Source organism: Amphiprion ocellaris, chromosome 11 (assembly GCF_022539595.1).
Source record: "Amphiprion ocellaris isolate individual 3 ecotype Okinawa chromosome 11, ASM2253959v1, whole genome shotgun sequence".
Taxonomy (NCBI): Eukaryota; Metazoa; Chordata; class Actinopteri; family Pomacentridae; genus Amphiprion; species Amphiprion ocellaris.
The window spans coordinates 29,765,827-29,787,363 of NC_072776.1; the positions used below are offsets into that span (position 1 = coordinate 29,765,827).

The 21,537-nt window shown below is 39.7% G+C and overlaps 1 protein-coding gene across 1 annotated transcript in view; it reads right to left on the reverse strand.

Moving 5' to 3' along the window:
- ccdc80 (coiled-coil domain containing 80) overlaps window positions 1-6,603 on the reverse strand; it is a 30,630-nt gene extending 24,027 nt beyond the window's left edge. Inside the window, exons 1-4 of the mRNA XM_023269814.3 lie at window positions 5,158-6,603; window positions 4,892-5,089; window positions 2,380-2,888; window positions 85-432 (exon numbers count right to left, since the gene is read on the reverse strand). Of these exons, the coding sequence (XP_023125582.2) occupies window positions 85-432; window positions 2,380-2,888; window positions 4,892-5,089; window positions 5,158-5,836 (1,734 nt within the window). The 5' untranslated portion in view covers window positions 5,837-6,603. The remainder of the gene's footprint in view (window positions 1-84; window positions 433-2,379; window positions 2,889-4,891; window positions 5,090-5,157) is intronic.
- Between the last annotated feature and the right edge of the window lie 14,934 nt (window positions 6,604-21,537).

The following is a 21,537-nucleotide window of genomic DNA, read 5'->3' on the forward strand; positions in this document are numbered from 1 at the left end:
GCTGTATAAGAATATTTCCCTCTGGTCAAAGCCTGAAGTGGAGGTTTTTTTATGGACTGTGAATATCATACGTCATGCTCTCACCAGCAGCCGCCTCCTGTTCTCAAAGTAGTCCAGGAAGGAGGCCAGCGAGCCCTTTGGAGGAGGCGTCGGCTTCTTCGTGGGCTTTGGGTAGTCCTCCTTCTCTGGGTACTTGGACAGCTTCTTTCCATTTTTCTTGCCCCCGATCTTTCCCTCCTTCCCCGCCTTCCCTCCTCTCCTCTCAGCTTTCTTGGCTGCCTTGTCGGTCTTTTTCTTCTTCTTGTCGTGCTTGTCGTGTTTTCCCTTCACCCTCTTGGTGGGACTGACGTCGGTGAAGGTTTCTGCCTCCTCGGGGTCGCTCACCGTTGGCCTGCTGGGCTCGTACTTGTCCTCGTACTCGTTAGTCAACACCTGCGTACATAAACATAAGATGTTAAGCCAGTTTGAACTACTGGCCTCAATGGTTTAGTCGATTTCCAGTGTTGAGTTTTCAAGAGCTAGTGTCTCAAAGTTTGGAGTTCGGAGAGAATAACTCCCTTAGCCTGACTTACAGTAAGAAGACTTTGCTAGAAATTTGCCACTGGCTGCCCATTTTATGCATCTTTTTCCAAGCACCAACCTACATGCTGAAAATGTTAGGTTTTGCCAAAAATTTGGATCATGCATTTATCATTTTAATCACAATTCTCACCTCCCAAACACTACTTTGCAGGGGCACCATCACTGCATCCTGGGCTTAGCACCGCCCAATACAACTGTGGTTGTATTAAAGCAACACAAACTAGCCAGAGGATATTTCAGCCATAAACCAGACTGATAATAAGGTGCAGCCAGACCATTCTACACAGAGAGAGAATGGTCTGGCTACGCATGACTCAAAATCTGACTTTTTACATGCACTAAAAAGCAGCCATACAACATACTAAAGAAAAGCCCACAAAACATAACATGGGCTCTTCAAAAGGTTCATTTCAGAACCATCCATCCATCCATTATCTATACACCGCTTAATCCTCACTAGGGTCATGGGGGGGGCTGGAGCCTATCCCAGCTGACTCAGGTGAAGGCAGGGGACACCCTAGACAGGTCGCCAGTCTGTCGCAGGGCCCATTTCAGAACCACGTAAACTGTAATACTAAGGAAGTAATGCTCCATTCAACATGTCCTAAGTAGACAAATTGTCTCAATAAAAAGATCTACTTATTTTCAAAAATGTAAAAAGCGTTGTTTCAGCAACAGGCAATCTGGAGATAAAAACGATTATTCTCCAGGAAGTGTGCTGCGTGTTAAGTAGTTTGGTACAATGTTGGGGAAAAATTACTTTGTGATGTTTTGTTTGGAAAGAATGATTGGAGTGATTTTGTGGGGGAGCCCATCTGCATCAAAAATGATTTTTAAAAGCTGAGGAAAGCTGCTGGGAACTTTTCTTATATGGTGCAACACTGACAAAAGCATTAAGATTAGTTTTAAATTTTGGACGTCATTCAGATCTGGCTTTGCACTCGCCATAGTTTGTGGTGTTGATTTAAACAGTCAAATTATTTCCTCTTGTGGTGGCAAAAACTCCAAGACACTGCTGACATAGAACCTGATTTTGGTCTTTCTGTAGTTGAAATACGGTTTTAGAAATAATCATGAGATCACTGTGATACTGTTTCCCGCCTCCTCTTAGTAGAACCACACTGCATTTTCTTCATAAAGTTGTAATGAACACTTGTTTAACTGATTCCAGTCCAGTTACCAATGACTTTCTGACTTTATTCTTCTTCATTGTCTTCTTTCCATGTTTTAATTCCCTTCTTTTAGACATTATTGAATGATAATTTAGCTTGGACTATCTGTGAATTGTATATGTACAGTTTGTGCACAAAATAATGGTGCATCAGAAAATAGCTTTAGCCATCCATTGTGATTTTTGAAATTTTTTCAGTTTCAATATGGCATACCTTTTTGCATTATTAGAAAAATGTCTTTAAGTAGAAGCTGTAGTTATTCAACCACCGTGATAAAATTCAAACTAAATTGTCATTATTTAAGGTTTGTTATGCGGACTTTGCAAAGAAAAAAAATACGCTTTTCTGATAGTTATTTCCATAAAGCATCTCTTTCTGCATCCAAATCTTCATTTTTAGTTTGTTCTTATTCATTTTTCAGTGCACACATGCATGTCAACAAACTACGCGTCATCGTAAAAAATCATGTCATAATGTCTTTGAGACAACTTTGCCAATATGGTTTAAAAGGAATTTAAGAATCCAAAAGTAATAAATGCACAGTTTTAGAATCTATATTTTCCTTGTGTTTAGTAACTTTAATAGAGATTAAATCCTTAATATAATACGAACACTTCTGATTCACCTTCTCTGTGCTGGTCTTCTTCTTGGTGGGTTTCATCTTGGAGGGTTTATGTGTTGCAGGTACCAGCTTGCGGCTGTGTGGATCTCGGTTGTCTTTGTCGGTTCGGTTATCTCCAGCCGGGGTGGTCTTAGACGGGTACCTGTCCCTGTCTCTGCGGCTGTAGTAGTAGGGATCGGCGGTGGTTCTGGGGGCTGGGAGCCACAGCGCCGTGGTGTGGGCCCTGGTGGCCCTCTGGGTGGTGGTGGTTGTGGGTCTTCTTGTGGTGGTGGTGGTTCTTCTGGTGGTGGTCGTGGTGGGTTCGGTGGTTGTTGTCGTGGCTTTGGTTGTGGTTGTGGTTGCTCTGGTTGTGGGAGTCATGGGCTGGGTGGTGGTTGTAGTTGTTGTTGTTGGTCGTGTGGTTGTTGTTGTTGGTCGTGTGGTGGTTGTTGTTGTTGTGGCTGTTGTTGAGGCCTGTGTTGGCTTTCTTGGCATCTTTTTCATTGGTTTTCTTTCTACAGGAGTGTCAGGAACTGGTCCACACATACAAAGAAACAGAGCACATACCAGGGTTCCTTGCAAAATTTTCATATTTATGAAAAACAGCACGATGAACTACTAAAAATGTAAACTTTTACTGTATATCACTCTGTCAAAATGCATCTTTGGATAAAAACGTCCAGTCAACGACTTCTTTTTTTTTTTTTTTTTTTTTTTTTTTAAAGAATGAAGCTTTAGAAGTGTTGCCAAACTTCATCACCACTGTAGACACTACTGATTTAAATAACTACAAATATACAAGGCTTCAGCTCATAGTTTTAAAGGAATGTTGCACCCAAATTACTAAAGCTATACTCCGTCACTTACTTTAGTGGCATCCAGCCATACAGAGAGGGATTTGATTTCATTCATTTAACTTTTTAAAAAGTCTGTCTACACCTCAATGCAGTGGAAGTGAATTATATTTAAGAATTTCAACATTAACTCGGCTTTCCAGAACTCTTTGCGTCTCAAAAGCTGGATAATCCACAGAAAAGGCTGTCAACATTTCACTGGAGCTTATTTCCTCTGAAGAATCGGCCCCCAGCAAAAACCGCTGTCAGTGTGGTTAATGCTGAGTAATGGGAAAGAATGACTCAGCATTAACCAAAGCCACTCGTGCTGGAAAAAAATGCTGGATTTTTCAAACTAAAGTGCACTTGTTGCCATTATAACACTCCAAATCTGAGCAAGTGAAACCAAATCGGCAACAGATACAGAAACAATGTATGAAGACACACTCAAAATGGTGTAACGTAGACTTTGTATAATATAGTTTCATGCTGCCTAAGCTAAGTTAAATATGGTTACATTCAAAAGTTATTAGTTGGATTAATTAAAGTTTTTCCATGTGATTAATCAGATTTCTTTCAGTATTAAACAGTTCTGATGGACAACTATTTACTTGAGTTTAATCAACTTAAATTACATTAAATTAAGTCAGGCTCAAACCAGAAAAATATGTTGACTCAACTCAAGTACATTAAGTTGTTTCATGCAAGAAGGAAAGCTATTTTATTTAACCATATATTAACTTGGGTTGAATCAGCTCCCTTTACTAGTGTGACTTTTTAGTATATAGAACTAGTTGTGCCCAACTTGTTAAAGTTAAGTCAGGTCCAAGCCTTTGGAAATAAGTTGAATCAACCCTAATAAATTACCTCAACTCAACACAAAACACAGAATGTCCCTCTGGGGATTAATAAAGTCAGTCTAAGTCTAACAAGTACATATAGTTTGACCAAAATAGTTGTTTAAATGCTGAAAGTAAATTATTTAAATGTTTGTAAATACTTTAAATCATTTAAGAGTTAGTTATTCTGTTGCACACTGTTTAATCAGCTAAATTTACATTGGACGGCTCAACCCAGGCAAATAAGTTGAATCAACACCAAAAAATGATGCTGACTCAACACAAGTTCATTAATCTGGAGCAACAGAATTACTTAATCATGTGGAAATACTTTTAATGATTTAATTAAGTTAGTTTTTTGACTACAGTTAAATATGGTTACACTCAAATCTAAAGTTGGATTAACTTTCTCCATGTGATTAATCAGCTGTCTTTCAGCATTGAACAATTCTGATGGACTTCTGTTGGAACTTATTTTATTTGAGTTTAATGAACTTTGTTTACTTTAGCTGGCCCAACCTGATTGAATTAAGTCGGCTCAACACAGACAATTACTTTGAATCAACCCAAATGAAACAGGCTGACTCAACACAAGTTCATTAAGTTGAACAGAAGCTATATAATCATGTGGAAATACTTAACATAATTCAACTAAGTTCTTTCAAAAGATTAAGCAATTCTGTTTGACTTCTGTTGGATAGCTTCATTTATTTGAGTTTAATCAACTTCATTGACATTAGTTGGCCCAACCTGATAAATTAAGTCCAGTCCAATCCTTGGAAGTAAGTTCAATCAACCCTAACAAATTATGCTGGCTCAAGACAAATACATTTAGTTGGACCGATGGATTGTTAAATAACTCACCTGAGAGAGTTCCCTCCTCCACCTGCCCCTCCACACCTGCTGCTTTACACTTCTGGACGAAGCCTTTCTGGCGAAGCTTCTCCAGCTTCCTCATGGGCGACTGGTCGATGACCTCATACATGGCCTCCAGCCTGACCGGGTAGGGGTACCTCTCCTCCACCTGCAGGGTCTTCTTCAGCAGCACCATCCCGAACTTACCTGCAGGCCAAAACACCAGTCAGGGTTTACATCAAGTGTTTGAGGAGCTCAGTCTGAGGGTTTCTTACCTTTCTCCAGCTTGAGGAAGCTCATGAGTCTGGGGATGAGGGCAGTGTCCAGCGGCTCCTCCATCACCTTCCCCTCCGTGGTGATTCTCCTCACCCTGCCTCCCATCTCTCCCTCCTGGTGGAACATGACGATCTGGTGGACGTGTCTCTCCGCCAGCTCGCAGTAAACGTCTGGCTTCAGGAGAGACATCATGAGCCGGTAGTATCCGTCTGAGTCATGGGGCGCAGAGATCACCAGCACCCGGTTCTTCCCTGCGAAACTGGCCAGCAGGTTAGGAGACCCCGAGCTGCTGGGCATCCTGGTGACTCTGGCTCTGGCTCCTGGAGTCCCCTCATCCTGCAGCATCTCCGCCTGACGGGGCAAACCGACCTGCCCGGTGCCCCCTCTCCTTGGCACCGGACCCCCTGCTCTCCTGCCCTGCCCGGCCCATGTCCTGACGGGAGAAACAGCCTCGTCAGCCTGAACATCTTCCGCCCCCTTGGAGCTGTGCACCGAGATGGCAGACCTGGATCCGGGGCGCAAACGTCCGACGACGCGCTCCTTGTCCGTTGTGCCCAGATGGGTTCGTCCCAGCCGGGCGCGTCGATGCATCTGCACCCGCTTGAGGTGAGTGTGTTTGTCGGCTTGGGTCCAGGTGAGCAGACATACCAGAGCCACAGTGAAAACAAAAGCCCTCATTCTGGTGGAGTTGAAGTCGGCTGAAGATACAGATCCCGCGGTGGAGCCTCGAGCCTGGCGCGTCTTTAGTGCATTTGTTAATCAATTAATTCCAGATGAGGACGTTCAGTGCGCAGGATCGGCGCATAATAGTCAGCCAGGGATCACTTTGTGAGCATGCCTTCTGCTCAGGAAATCACAGACACTGCGGGGGGGAAAGTAGTTTGTGCGTAAAGAGTTACATCCACAACTTCATCTCAGCAGCACAGATCATCTCCAAACATCCAGACCTGGTGTTGAAGAATCCCTCAGCAGCGGCTAAAATGAATGAACTCCAAAAAGTTTTAAACCATCTCCAGAACACCCAGTTCTTTTGCGCTCTTGCAGCTTAAGGTCCAATTAATCCTCAGTCATCGCTTATTTCCAGCAAACTCTGAGTCGATCCTCTGCGCGCAGGAAGGAAGAACCTCCGACAAAATGTGGTCTGAAAAACCTGCGCTGGGACTGTGTAGGGAAAAACCGTGGCTCTTCCCAGGTTTCCCCCTTTTTGGCAAATGTGAGCGTTTGGAGGTTTTCCCAGAAATGTCCACACAAACCTCAGCCTCCGGACTCTTGGCGACGCAGCGTCAGGACCTGCCCCGGGACGGTCCGCTGCCAGCTCACCGCTCAGTCTGGGCTTTGGTTTTTTAGCTTCCACTGAGGCTCAGCGCGCAAAGAAGCTGACTAAATGCAAAATATGTTAGAAAAAAAAGTGGAATATCTCGCCCCCCTGCTGGCCAGATTACCGGGAAGAGAAATGACCATAATCAAACACAGTGTCAAGTTCCTCCCTTAAAGCCAGAGAGAGAAACGCCCCCAGAGCCTTCCCCTCATCCACCGTCAGATTTTCACACTGGACCCTTTTTTCCCTCTCCAGAAAGCTGCTGCTCCTTATTTTGGTGCAGAAAATGTGACCCAGCACTGGTGTGTCTTTAAATATGTAACCTGCAGGCCGACTGTCTGTTTACTGTCCAATCTGGGTGTTTAAAGCGAGGAAAAAGAAATAAAACAGAATGATGCAGTAATGTGTTTAGTGCCAAAATCACATAATTACAACGACTGACTTTGCTCTTTTATGAAGGCTCTTTTAGTTTCTTTCCCATTTCCTCCATGAAAGTTTGGTTTGTAATTAAGGCCTAAGTAAAGCAAAGTAAACCACTAAGTCTGGGCCACATCCACTTTCACTGCACAGGCAAAAACACACTGTTTATGGATGCAAAGTGGAATATACGTTCCACATTTGTCTGAATGAGGACGGTATGTCATGGACATTGTAAATAATAGTTTGAATCAATCTTTTTGAGTTATGACAATTTCCAGTGCAATTAAGTTCAGCCAACACACTAGATTGCATTAATCCAGTTGGCTTTTTCTCTGAAATCAATCAATTTAATGACTGGTAGCATAAATACAAGTTTTTAAGTCACAAAATTCAGTTGTTCCATGTTGCATTTCCACCTTATTTAAATGGAATTTTTAAGTTTTATGTATTCAATTATCATAAATATGAACACAAGATTTTTAAGTTGGTTAAGTTTTTTAAAAAGTTAAGCTGCTCCAAAAATTAGTGGAGAAGAGGACTTTCAATCCTGACCTCAAGTTGAAGAAAAAAATAAATAATTAAACTAATTTAATTAAGTTAGCTCACCCTAAATCTAGTTTTAAATCAACCATTGTGAACATTTTAGTTTAAATTACACCCAGTATTTGGTTCATGCAACATTATTATGACAAAACATTCCTAAAAATACTGTTTGTGACTTAAGAGTTTAATCTAAAGCACTGCTCATATAAAAAAACTGTCATGTTTCACTCAAACCTGTGCATTATCAGTATTTATACAATTAGAAGACTCAATATTTCTCTACATATAGAAGAATCTGTGCAAAATCAGTAGAATCATTGCAATATTGTTATTTTCAACATTCAGGTGAATCTGTGCTACACCTTTATTTTCTACACGCAGAAAAATCTGTACAATATCAGCAGTATTTATGTAAATTTCTTGTTTATTTTTATTTTTTAACTGATGATCCCTTCATTTCTTGTCTCTTTTGCTGCTGTAACACTGCAAGTTTTCCCTACTGTATGATTAATAAAGACTTATCTGTTTTATCTTAGTTCAGTAAATTAAAATGTTGCATTTAAATGCATTTAACTAAGTTTTATGTATTTAAATATTATAATTGGCAAATTTTTAAAAAATGAAGTTGCTCCATGTAGCATTCGCACCTTTTTCAGAAGGAATTTTAGAAGGAAAGGTCTTCTGGACTTAATCATTTTAATTATGAATCCAAGTTTTCCACATTTTTATAAAAAAAACAAACAAAAAAAAACAAAGCTGCTCCAGTGTCTAGTAGGTAGTGGAGATTACTTGAAATCCTGACCTCAAGGTGAAAAAATGTAATTATCAGACCAATTTCATTAAGTTAGCTCAACTTAAATTTTGTTTTTTGTCAACTAATGCAGAAATTTTAGTTTAAATTACACAAAATATTAAGTTGATGCAACATTTTTATGTCAACACGTTCCTAAAAATTATTTTGCCACTTAAAAGCTGCATCTAAAGAACTCACAAAAAGTCATATTTCACTCAAACCTGTGCATTATCAGTAATTTGTTGATTAAAAAGACTCTGTATATGTCAATATTTCTCTCCATATAGAAAAATCTGTGGAAAACCTATAGAACCTGTGCAATATTAGTGTTTTTCTATTCATGGAATAACTCTGTGCAATAATGTTGTTTTCCACATTCAGAGGAATCAGTGCATTAGTTTTATTTTTTATTTTTTTTAGAATCTATTCAATATCAGCAGGACTTATGTATACTTCATAATATCTTATTGTTATTGCGGTCATCTTGCATTTCACTGCACATACTTTATGAGCAAATAAAAACTCTTGAATCTTGACCCTGAATCTTCTTTTCATTGGTGTTCCCTACATTTTTGCACTGTTCCTTTTGCTGCTGTAACGCTGCACATTTCTCTGCTGTGGAAAAGAATATCTCCTCTTAGATCAGCAAATAGTTTTTTACTTGCAGCCATGCATTCAACCAAGTGCTGGGAAAAGGTTGCTTGAACTACTTTTGAGAGCTTAACAGGCACATATTATAATTTTTATTGCAGTTTCATCACTTGTCTTCACTTTTCTCCCAAAGTTCTGCAAGTGTTTGTTTGTCAGTGTTGACATGCGGCGTTGGATGCGAAGCAGCTGGAAATCATAGACCTTCCTGGCCAGCTTCTTGGGACTCTTTCATTTCAGAGCTGCTAAAAATAATGGCAGAAAAATATTCCTGAATGCTCTCGACTGTAACCGGCAACCACTCCTTGACCGCATACTTTCTTTTCTTTCTCAAAGCCTCTGATGGGAACGAGGAGATGTCAGCTGTTTGCTCACGCCGTCCTGCTGAGTCTGGACGAGCTGCAGGAAAACAATGAACGCTGCTGCTCAGTCTGCATCACGTTCAGCCTCCCTGGACAGAAATGCTGCCACTGAAGAGATGCTTTCTGGATGAGGAGAGCCGCCTGGAGCATCCAGGACGTCAGCAGATGTGAACAGCTGCAGCACAGAGAACTCATGTGATTTCTGCAAAACTGGGTTAAAGATGTGTTTTGTTTCTGTCTTATTATACCACTGATTGCTGCATTTTGTCCTCTTCTGAGAATCCCTGTGATTTACTCTCCAAACCACTGCACAGTCCATTCAGTTCGCCATGAATGAGCCAAATCGTTCCCAGGCTGCCAGCTGAAGCTTGTACTTTACCTCCAACCAGATGCTGCTTTATTACACAGCTTTATTACATTCAGACAAACCAGTAAAGTCTGAGGAGCAGCAGTCGGCATTCATATGCACAGTGCACGTACAGCGAGCACGAGGGATGCAGATGTCAGCGGAGGTTCATGGTGAGCTTTAAACAAATGTTGCATGTGGAGTTCACATGTGCAGCCGACAGTGACCCAGAGACAAACAGCATCCAGACAGGCACAGAAATGATGACTGCTGACATTTTCTCTGGTTTACAACACGATTTCTTTAACTTGAGACTTCAAACCTCCTTTTTCAGCCAGGAATGTGTGTTTGTTATGAACAGAAACTGATTCAAAATGGGTTTTCAGCATACAAAGTTAACTATATCTGACAGAATTCAGCATCAACAGCAAAATACTCACATCTGAAGAATGTGAATTGAGGCAAACAACTCAAACACTACATGCTGCTACTTTTCTATCTCACACGGTTCTCATTTTTCACGACTAATAAGTTTGATAGAAAGTCATGTACTCCCATTTCAGGCTTCTTGGATTCACTGAGTTTCTTTTTCTTTAACTTGACTCACGAGACACAGAGTTTGTTGACATGCAGGCTGCAGATGTGCACGGCAGAATGAGTAGAAAACGCAGAAAAATGCTGAAAAGATGCAAAAAAATCTTTTGCACTGAATGGTTTAAGTCCAGAATATATTACTGACATGCTAATGGAATATGAATCCAGTAGGGCTCTGAGATCTACAGACCCAGGTCAGATAGTAGAGCCCAGAGTTCAAACCAAACATGGTGAAGCAGCATTTAGCTGTTATGCTGCACACAAGTGGAATATACGTTCCACATTTGTCTGAATGAGGACGATATGTCGTAGACACTGTAAAAAAAAATTATAAATAAATGCAACAGTTTGAATCAATCCTTTTGAATTATGACAATTTCCAGTGAAATTAAGTTCAGTCAACAAAGTTACTCCTGTGCATGAAATGTGCTATACAAATAAAAATGCCTTGCCTTGCATGGAAATATTGTGCTTGCAGAAAGGTTTATGTTGACTAAAAACAACACAACGCATGTTTATCCATTTAAAACAGCATAACAAATCTTTTTTTTTGACAAAGTACAAATCTTGCAATCCACGGCTAAAAGCTATTTTAGATGCTTTGGCAAAGTTTACATCATATGGGAAATGCTTCAAACTACTTTTTTGTAGTTTTTTTTTGAAGTTATTCTTTCCAAATAGTGTTATTGAAGTGCTCCAGTATTTTTTCTCATATTGCTGAATACCTAAACTTGGTAATGTCGGGGTTTTTAGCACTATTGTGCAGCCTTAGACACCACTGTTCCACCGTGCATTGTGCAAGTTGCAGCTGAGAAAAAAATTAATCTTTAAAAACTGCAAATAGTGGTGAGAAATGTCAAGAAAATCAGCCATATCTTTGTTAAATTTAGTAATTTTTGAAAACTGCAATTTGACTTTCACCTTGTGTCACTATTTAAGTGCTTTAACTTTGTGTATACTCAATTCAAAAACACGTTGCTAACAGAACAGTGTATGCTCTATTGATTAGCATTAATATAGAATATGAAGAAGAGGCACAACTCTGGACTGATTCTTCAAACAAAACATGAGGAAATTTTGTGTTAGAAAGAACATTTTGGCTTTCCTGCACTGCCTTCGTCCTCTGCACAAAGCCTGACCTCCCACATAAAGATCACAGCCATCTGGGTCTCACATGTTCTGTTCAAAGGCTTTCTAGGGGAGTATAACATGTCTGAAACCTCACTAGCATCTTGAGCTCTTTCTGACATTTAGAGCTCAAAAGGTGCCGATAATTCTCACACGTCCTATAAAACAGCTGTCTGAATGGCAGCCCGCTACATCTCTAATTGGACGGTGGATGGCGGACACAACCACACCTTTCATCCTCCACAACATCTTCTCCTCGTTAGCTCGACACCGTCACAGAAACACATGTCAGAACTGGGACAGTTATGAGAAGGAAATCTGCTGATGTTTAGCATTTAAGGTCATTTACATCAGCGCTGCTACAGAGCAACCAGATGGAAACACGAGAGCTTGTCTCACTCCACAGCGACATCCTGACCCTAATGAAGTTCTGTTGACGCAGCACTTCCACTTGTAGGCCGGCATTCATAAACACAGCGACCTCCAACCTTTCCTGTTCACCTTTAACCTCCTCTCCTTTTTTATCAGGCGGCTGATGGGTCAGTGAGAGGAAACTGTCATTCACATACATGTACTGTACAGATGAGTCTGACTATTTGGAAATAAAATTACAGATATTAGCAACATCATATTGACTCTATACACTATGACTTGCAGAATTGGATTCCAGATCTCTACAGTACCTATAAACAGTATTTAATATTCAATATTCCTTTGTCTTTTTTCACAGGAATAAAGATTCTTTCATGTCAAAGTGAAAACATTTCGACAAAGTAACATCAATTAATTAAAAATATCAAACATAAAATAAGGGATTGCAGAAGTATTCACCTCCTTCAAGTCAGTAATTAGTAGATGCACCTTTGGCTGCAGTTAAAGGATTGAGCCTGTTTGGATAGGTCTAAACATCTGGACACTGCAATTTTACCACATTCTTCTTGGTAAAATTGCTCTAACTCTGTCTGAGTAAACAGCTCTTTTCAAGTCCAGTCACAAATTTTCAGTTGTATGGAGGGTCTGGGCTCTGACTTGTCCACTCCACAACATCCACCTTGTTGTCTTTAAACCATTTCTGTGGCGTTTTGACTGTTTGCTGCGGGTCATTGTCATTCTTGAAAACAAAGCTTCTCCCACGACACAGTTCTCTTCAGACCGCATCTGGTTCTCTTCCAGGATTCCCCCTTAATTTGCTGTATTCATTTTACCCTCTGCCTTTACAAGCATTCCAGAAGCATCCCCACATCATGATGCTGCCACCACCATGCTTCACATCATGATGCTGCCACCACCACACTTCATGTCATGATGTCGTCACCACCAGACGTGGGTAGTAATGACTTATATTTATTCCGTTACGTTTACTTGAGAAAAAAAATGTACTTCTGAGAGTAGTCTTACTCTGCCATACTTTTTACTTTTACTTGAGTAGATTTGTGAAGAAGAAACGCTGCTCTTACTCCGTTACACTGGGCTACGCTTGACTCGTTACTTTTTTATTTACCACATTAGATATGCTTTATTTTGCCAGAGAGATGCCCCAGTGAATCTAACACATGACTGTGTTTCACCAATCAGACGAAGCAACAATAATCACGTGACTCCATTTCACCAGACGTCGCCCTGCGGTCACATGACCTCATACGAACTGTGGCTGCATAGAGGCACAAAGTCTGCCGGGGGGGGGGGGATATCATATTATGATGACATCATGATACTGCCACCACCATGCTTCACATCATGATGCTGCCACCGCCATGCTTCACATCATGATGCTGCCACCACCGTGCTTCACATCATGATGCTGCCACTACCATGTTTCATACCATGATGCTGCCACCACCATGCTTCACATCATGATGCTGCCACTACCATGTTTCATACCATGATGCTGCCACCACCATGCTTCACATCATGATGCTGCCACCGCCATGCTTCACATCATGATGCTGCCACCACCATGCTTCACATCATGATGCTGCCACTGCCATGCCTCACATTAGGGATGGTGTGTTTGAATGATGTGCGATGATCTGGTGCCTAGTCTGATGGCCAAAAAGTCTCGTCAGACCACAGACCCTTCTTCCAGTTGTGTCCAGTGTCTTTCTCTTTGTCTTCCATAAAGCTTTGACTGGTAAAGAACAGGCAACAGTTGTTGTATGAACAGTCTCTCCAATCTCAGCTGCTGAAGCTTCTAACTCCTTCAGAGGAGTCATAGGTGTCTTGGTGGCCTCCCTCACTCGTCTCTTTCCTGCTTGGTATCTCCATTTTTGAAGACAACCTGTTCTAGGTGGATTCACACGTGCCATATTCCTTGAATCTCTTAATGATGGATTTAACTGGACTCCAAGGAACACTGAATGACTTGGGCATTTTCTTATATCCATCCTCTGATTCATGCTTTTAGATAACCTTTTCACACAGTTCCTTGTAATGTCCTTTGGTCTTCATGGTGTAGTCATATCCAGGAGTACTGATTCACCAGTGACTGGACCTTCCAGATACATAAGTCTTTATACTACAATCACTGAGGAACATTCACTGCACATTTAGATAATCACAGTTTCACTAACTGTGACTGCTAGCATCAGTTGGCTGTAGCCGTGTTGAATTTGGTGAGTCACTTTCAAGGCAGTGAATACTAATGCAATTACTGACATTATTGTATAAAAGCCTATTTTCATTTTTTCTATTTTTTGAGTCTTTTTCTTGTAAATTCTTGTCAAATAAAACATAAAACATTTTGTATTTTAAAAAATGGTAATGGTAAACCAAGAGTGTTTTAGTGTATTTAAATGAGCTAAAAATATCAATATTTTACAGATACTTGCAGTTATTTCTACCATTTTTAGAGTTTTTTTAATGTTACATTGTTACATAATTTTTTTAATTATTTTTTTCTGGCACTCTTGTAGGGAATATTAATGCCTCGTATCACTTCAGCTCAAGAAATGGCAACAGAAGGGTCAACAGGGTCTCCCAGCATGCTTCAGAGTCAGACTCCTTGACCACATCCACCCACGAAGCTTTCAGCATGGAAGCGCCTGAAAGACGGAACCTGTTTTAGAAACAAAGGCCAGTGCTTACACGAGACTAAAATAACCTAATGATCCTCATATGTCATCATTTAGTGGAGCGCAGCAGGAGCGAAGCATAATAACCGTCTGACGAAGCAGAGTCAGACTTCAGAGCTACCTTTTCTGACTCCCTGTTCTCACCCTCCGCTCCATTGTTCTCCTCTGGGTTCGGTCCTCTATTTTAACGTGTCCCACTGTTTTTTTTCCACCTCAGCAGAACATGACTTCACATGTGAAAACACAGAGCAGCTGTGAAAGTATGCATGCGTGTGCTATGTGCTTTTGTGAGTGTGTGTGTGCTGCTTGCTTCTGGGTGTGGAGCTCTAATCCCAACCACAAGTGTTTTGCTGAGGCCAGAGGACCCCGTCCACCCCTGTTGTGAACACCTTGTGCAAACAGAACGGAACGAGAACCCGGCGGAGACTGAAGGGTTTTTGTTTTATAACACTTCTTTCACATTTTAAAGTTTTGTGTTTATGGAGGGAAAAAGAATGTTGCACGTCAGGTCAGAACAACAGCAAAAATATTTCAGATTATTTCTTCTGGGATTGTGGATTTAATTTAAAAAAACAACAAAATCTGAATTAGCCTGATTACAAAACTGAATAGCAATTAGGTTTCTGTATATATAGCATTGATTTACTGGAAATAGCAGCAATGTGGGTTATTTAAAGGACCATAACCAGTGAACTCTCTGAACCCGAAGGAGTTTCTGGATGTTTGTTTTTTTTACCTCTGTCACATACACTGCCATTCAAAAGTTTGGGGTTACTTATAAATGTCCTTATTTTTGAATGAAACGCTGTTTTTTTTTAATGAAGATAACATTAAATGAATCAGAAATACAGTCCAGACATTGTTAATATGGTAAATGACTATTCTAGCTGGAAACGGCTGATTTATAATGGAATATCTCCATAGGGGTACAGAGGAACATTTCCAGCAACCATCACTCCTGTGTTCTAATGCTACATTGTGTTTGCTAATGGTGTTGAAAGGCTAATTGATGATTAGAAAACCCTTGTGCAGTTATGTTAGCACATGGATAAAAGTGTGAGTTTTCATGGAAAACATGAAATAGTCCGGGTGACCCCAAACTTTTGAATGGTAGTGTATATGTTGGGTTCTGGGTCAACACGATGTATACAGTGTGTGATACTATAACTACACGGTTTCATTCAGTGGTTTTAGCAACGTACAGATCAACAGGTTTGCAGAAAAAACATTTTCCCTCAGCTGAGAATCTGTATCACTTTTAGAGAATTAACAAGAAATGATTCATTTAAAAGGAGATGCTTCTTAAATCTGAAATTTTGAGCAGAACCTGCTCTGGACCAGGTTAGCACCACAGCATCTGTTACCATGGTGATCTAGCAGGTTAACCATGACACAGAAAACTTTGACTTTAAACTCAGCATACTTTGCTCACCGGCTAATCTGGCTTCATAGTACAAGTGGCTTGGACCAATCCACAAAACACCATTCCAGCGTATCATGTACTGTATGCGTTTGCGCTCGTGCACGTTCATGGTCATGCACAGGACTCAGGAAAAGCTAACTATCTGAACATGCTAACTAGCTCACTATCAACAATCTTTCCACAGACTCCACTTTTAACTATTAACACAAATGAAACAAGAGCTTAACCGACAGAAACTACAACAAACGAAACTTACATATCATGAACACCATCCACACCACCAACATCCACAAGAGTCCTGCCATCTTTCTCTGTTCAAATGTTTGCCACAGGTGAGCTGCTTCCTATATGGGCTCTGAGGCTCCGCCCACACAGGAAGCAGTCAGACCAGGTAAAGGAAAGTTGCAGTGGTAAGTATTTTTCACAGCATGTAAAAGGAAACACTGCATGACCACACTGTTGGTACTTTTTTGTTGTAATAAATTCTCTAAACCACAAGCAGTTTTTGTGGGTGTTTTTTTGTTTGTTTTTGTTTGTTTTTTTTGTTTTACTCACCGTTGGCTCACTTTCAACAGCAACATGTACAGTCCTGCACCTTTATGGAAACAGAACAGCAATGACCATAAGGTGACAGAACTCCAACATGTCTGTGCAGTATGATACAGTTAGAATGTCATGAATCATAATGTTTTTGTTTCTTACTAAATCTGCTTAGAGAAAATGAACTTTAAATGAGACATGTAGAACAGAGTGATTTTGATGAAATATAACAAGTAAAACATCAAGGGTCTTCAGAATGTCCAATTATTTCTATGTTTTTATAGTTTCTAGCTGATAAATTGTGTAATTTTGGTGATTTATTTTTATAAAGATAAGACACCTTTCAAACCTCTGCACAAACAACTGCACATAAAATCCAGGAAGATGTTTCACCATGCTGAATGTATCTTCCAGCAGTTTTCAACTTCTCTGGATAGTGTTTTTGAGCCATGCTGCATTTATTTTATACTCAAGTATGTTTTACTTTCTCAGTCTCTCTTGTGATCTCTCTATAAACACTGCCTGCAGTTCATCCTTAAAAGTCACAGAATTTGTCACAGGACAGTTGGTCACAACTCATGGCTTCTCTGTTGTGTCAACGAGTGCAGAATTTTGTTCCCACCATTTTAACTCTAACTTTTTATTTTTATTTATTTATTTATTTTACAGATAACAAGCCTTTCAAATCTGCCAGCAGTTGTTGCACTTCAGAGGGTTTCAAAAAAGTACACAAATTTACTTATTAGGTTGATTTATCTAGAATTACTTTCTAAACAAATAAGATGAACACATACGTTTTCCCATTTACTTTTTTTTGCCTCTTTGTCTCTCTTTGGTCATTTCTGAAAAAGAAGGGAAAACCTATCAGGTTCTCCTCCAGGATTTCTCCTTTATTTGCTGCATTCATTTCACCCTCTACCTTTACAAGCCTTCCACCGCCTGCTGCTGAGAAACATCCTCACATCATGATGCTGCCACCACCATGCTTCACATCATGATGCTGCCACCGCCATGCTTCACATCATGATACTGCCACTGCCATGCTTCACATCATGATGCTGCCACCACCATGCTTCACATCATGATACTGCCACCACCATGCTTCACATCATGATGCTGCCACCGCCATGCTTCACATCATGATGCTGCCACCGCCATGCTTCACATCATGATACTGCCACTGCCATGCTTCACATCATGATGCTGCCACCGCCATGCTTCACATCATGATACTGCCACTGCCATGCTTCACATCATGATGCTGCCACCGCCATGCTTCACATCATGATACTGCCACCGCCATGCTTCACATCATGATGCTGCCACCACCATGCTTCACATCATGATGCTGCCACCACCATGCTTCACATCATGATGCTGCCACCACCATGCTTCACATCATGATGCTGCCACCACCATGCTTCACATCATGATGCTGCCACCATCATGCTTCACATCATGATACTGCCACCACCATGCTTCACATCATGATGTTGCCACCACCATGCTTCACATCATGATACTGCCACCGCCATGCTTCACATCATAATTTTGCCACCACCATGCTTCACATCATGATGATACCACCACCGTGCCTCACATCATGATTTTGCCACCACTGTGTGCTTCACATCATGTTGCCACCACCATACTTCATGGAGAGATGCTTATGTTGGCCTTTTTTCTGTTAACTTCAGTCTCCCACAGGTCTTCTGGTGAACTCCAGTCCAGATTTAATATGTGCTGTTTTTCAATAATGTCCTTCTCTTTGCCACTCCCCCATAAAACCTTGACTGGTCACATTTTTGAAAAAGAAGGAAAAACTCATACACTTTTGGCCATCACCTTTTAAGTGGGCCAGTGTATGGTTATGGAACTGGGGCAGAAAAGGGGACTTTGACTATTCAAAACTTGACTTTTAAAGATGCTTCAAGCACATGAAAACTCTGTCTGCACACAGAAAATGCATTAAATTCATTCTCAGTTCACGGTGCATGATCTTCCCCATTCTGAGAAGCCTTTAGTCGTGTTACTCAACCTGGCAGACAGTGAATCCTTTGACTCGTGAATAGATTCTTCAGAAAAGTTTGCTCAGCTAAGTAGCCTGTAAGTGCATTAACCTTCTGATGCATTCGAGGGGCATATTAGGATGATTATGCTCATGTGTAAGCCAGGTTCGGGCCGATGACCTCCTGGCCATGATTCCATTTCCCCGAGAGCTGCACCGAGAGGCTGAGCCCACTCATCATGTCAATAGGGAGCCTTTCATTGGGGTGAAACATCATAGAGGGCCTGTGGTGTAGGAGGACAGACTATGAGTCAATCCCCACATGGTGCTGCAGGCCACGGCTTCCCAGCTAATGACCCTAACATGTGGGCCTTTCAAATCCCACTTGTTCTGTATTCTGTGTGGGGCGGTGCAGATATATTATAGAAATTTAAGGGTGAACCTGAGACTTCAGTGCCAGAGGGGGAGATTTATCTTCTTGGATGACTAAACATTGAAAAGAACATGTTATTTTCTTACATTAAAGTTCCTTTTCTCAATCAAAATCAAGCGCTTAAACATAATAGATGTTGCTTATAGTACGCATCAGGCCCCCTGAGGCAAATTTGTCATTTGTGGTTTTTGGGAACTTGAAATAAAATGTCTCTGACTTAAAGTAAACCTTCCGTCTGTCGTGGAAAAACATACAGATCCTTAAAAGTGGAGTTTAAAATAGACAGGAAGATCAACCCTAAAGTCTGATCCAAAGGTGGACATTACAATGCAATGCAGATAAAAAAAAAATACATCGAAAATCTACTAGAATAAAGGAGAATCACAAAAAAGTGCATGTGTGAAAAGATGAAAGATACATATGTATATATATACATATATCTATCTATCTGTCTATCTATCTATCTATCTATCTATCTATCTATCATCTATCTATCTATCTATCTATCTATCTATCTATCTATCTATCTATCTATCTATCTATCTATATATATATATATATATATAAAAAAAAAAAAATATATATATATATATATATATATATATATATATATATATATACACATATGTTTACATACATACATACATATATGTGTGTGTATATATCTATATATATATATATCTATATATACCTTCGTCATGGTGCCCATTGCTAGCTTAACCCCCACAATGCTGTCTGCTTACTGTAGTATGAATGATGCCTCCTCTGGTTTCTACATCATGAAACACGAACAGGCCCCATCTGGTGGTCAAAAAAAATTAACAAAAACAGCAACATTTGAATAAACTATGTGTGAAAATGGCATAATGTAGCTTTAGCTGATTGAAGGGTCAATATACGTATAAAAAAAAAATAAATCAGGCAAACTCAAGACCAACATGTTCAGTCAGGCTTTTGATTGATTTGATTGGTTTTAAATGATGACAAAATAAGATAATCATTTTCCTGCTGGATCTTGTGCCAGTAAATGCTGTCAACTAAAAGTGCAATATTCCTCTCTGATATGTAGTGGAAAAGAAACACGAAGTAAAGTAAAAATGGAACTGTTTGAAAATTTACAAATTCACTAAGGAATTTTCAACTGCTGTTAAGGGTATTAAAGCGTTTTGCCACTGATATGAATACTATTTTTTAAAAATCTGTTCATACAAATATTATTTGAGAGCATGTTGACTAATATACATCAACAATACATTGCTTGTTGTTGAAACCATGTACCATGTTTGTGAAAACACAATAAAAATTTGAATTACAAAAAAAAACAATACATCAAATAGCAGAAAAGACTGCATGGATACTGTAGACCAGCTAACACTGGGGACAGCAGATGAAGAGGTGTTCTGCGTAAACTTGTAACTGCTAGCATTACACTAAAAAACGTACATCTGTCACTGTTTTTGCTCTTTCAGGCTTAAACTCACTACACAACAGCCTTGTACAAATTGAAATATGACAGTGATACTTCCCAAACTCTATGTTTTACACACACAAACACATCTTCAGGATAGAAAATGTAGGAAAACTCTCAGTTTGAGTGACCTAAAATGCTGTTTTCAAGACACCAAAACAGAAATATCTATATTAGAGTGTACTCAAGCAGGTTATGATTACACTTAAACAAAACAACTGAACTGGTTCATGATTTATGTTCCAGAGCAACCAAAGGGAAACTGCAGCTGGGAGGGAAAGTGACGGATGCTGCTGCAGTCAAAGCAGCTTCTGCAATGAGCTTCATCCCCAAACTCAGCAGGACAAAGCGCATTCCTGCATCGCATTAGTTTAGTACAAAGATGAGAGAGAGAAAGCTCCTCAGACCACACTGTATCCCAAATCAAGTCCATGTGAGGCTTTGTTGCTGCTGTGGAATAATGAATTTAGTGCAGTCAGACTCTGGGAATGTGTGAAGGAAGCTTTGCCAAACTAATAAGAGGAACTTGTTTGCACTTTTTTATGCAATGCCCCATTTGCATCACAAACTGTAAGTTAGCTCGTCTGATTGATCGCTGCAAAGGTTTCTTAGAACCACAGGCTAAGTCCTCCTCCCAAAGAACATGTTGAAACTTCATTGATCTCCATGTGGAATGTGGATTATCTGAGAAGCACAGAAGAGAAAACAGAAAATATATATGAAGTCACACTGAAAATGGACAGCATGAAAAAATAAGAAATGATAATAGTAAGCTGTATTAATAGATTTTCCCAGTTTTTTTAAACCCCAGAAAATCAGTTATATAGCAAAACACAATTATAATTATATTCAAAATTGTTTAAAATGAACAACTTGTCCAAAATGATTAATAAATGTCCATCCGAATTTGTCCAAAATTACTCGCAAATTGTCCAAAATGACATAAAATGTCAAAAACTAATTCAAAATCTGTCTAAAATAATAAGATTGTTCAAAATTGTCCAAAATGAGTTATAGAGTGTCTCAAATGTTTTCCAAAGTAAGTAAATGTTGTCCAAAATGTATCAAGAATTCAGAAAAAAATAACATACACTGTGCATAATGTCCACATTTAAAAAAATTACAAATAGTAACTTTTACAGCATTCAAACTTAAATTTAGAACTATCTTTACTGTATATAAATCAGAATAAAAATATTATTTACAGATATTTGTGTGTTTTGTGAAAGAAAAATATGTATGCTAGAGATAGACAAATGCAAAAAAGGTGAAAAAAGCAAAAAA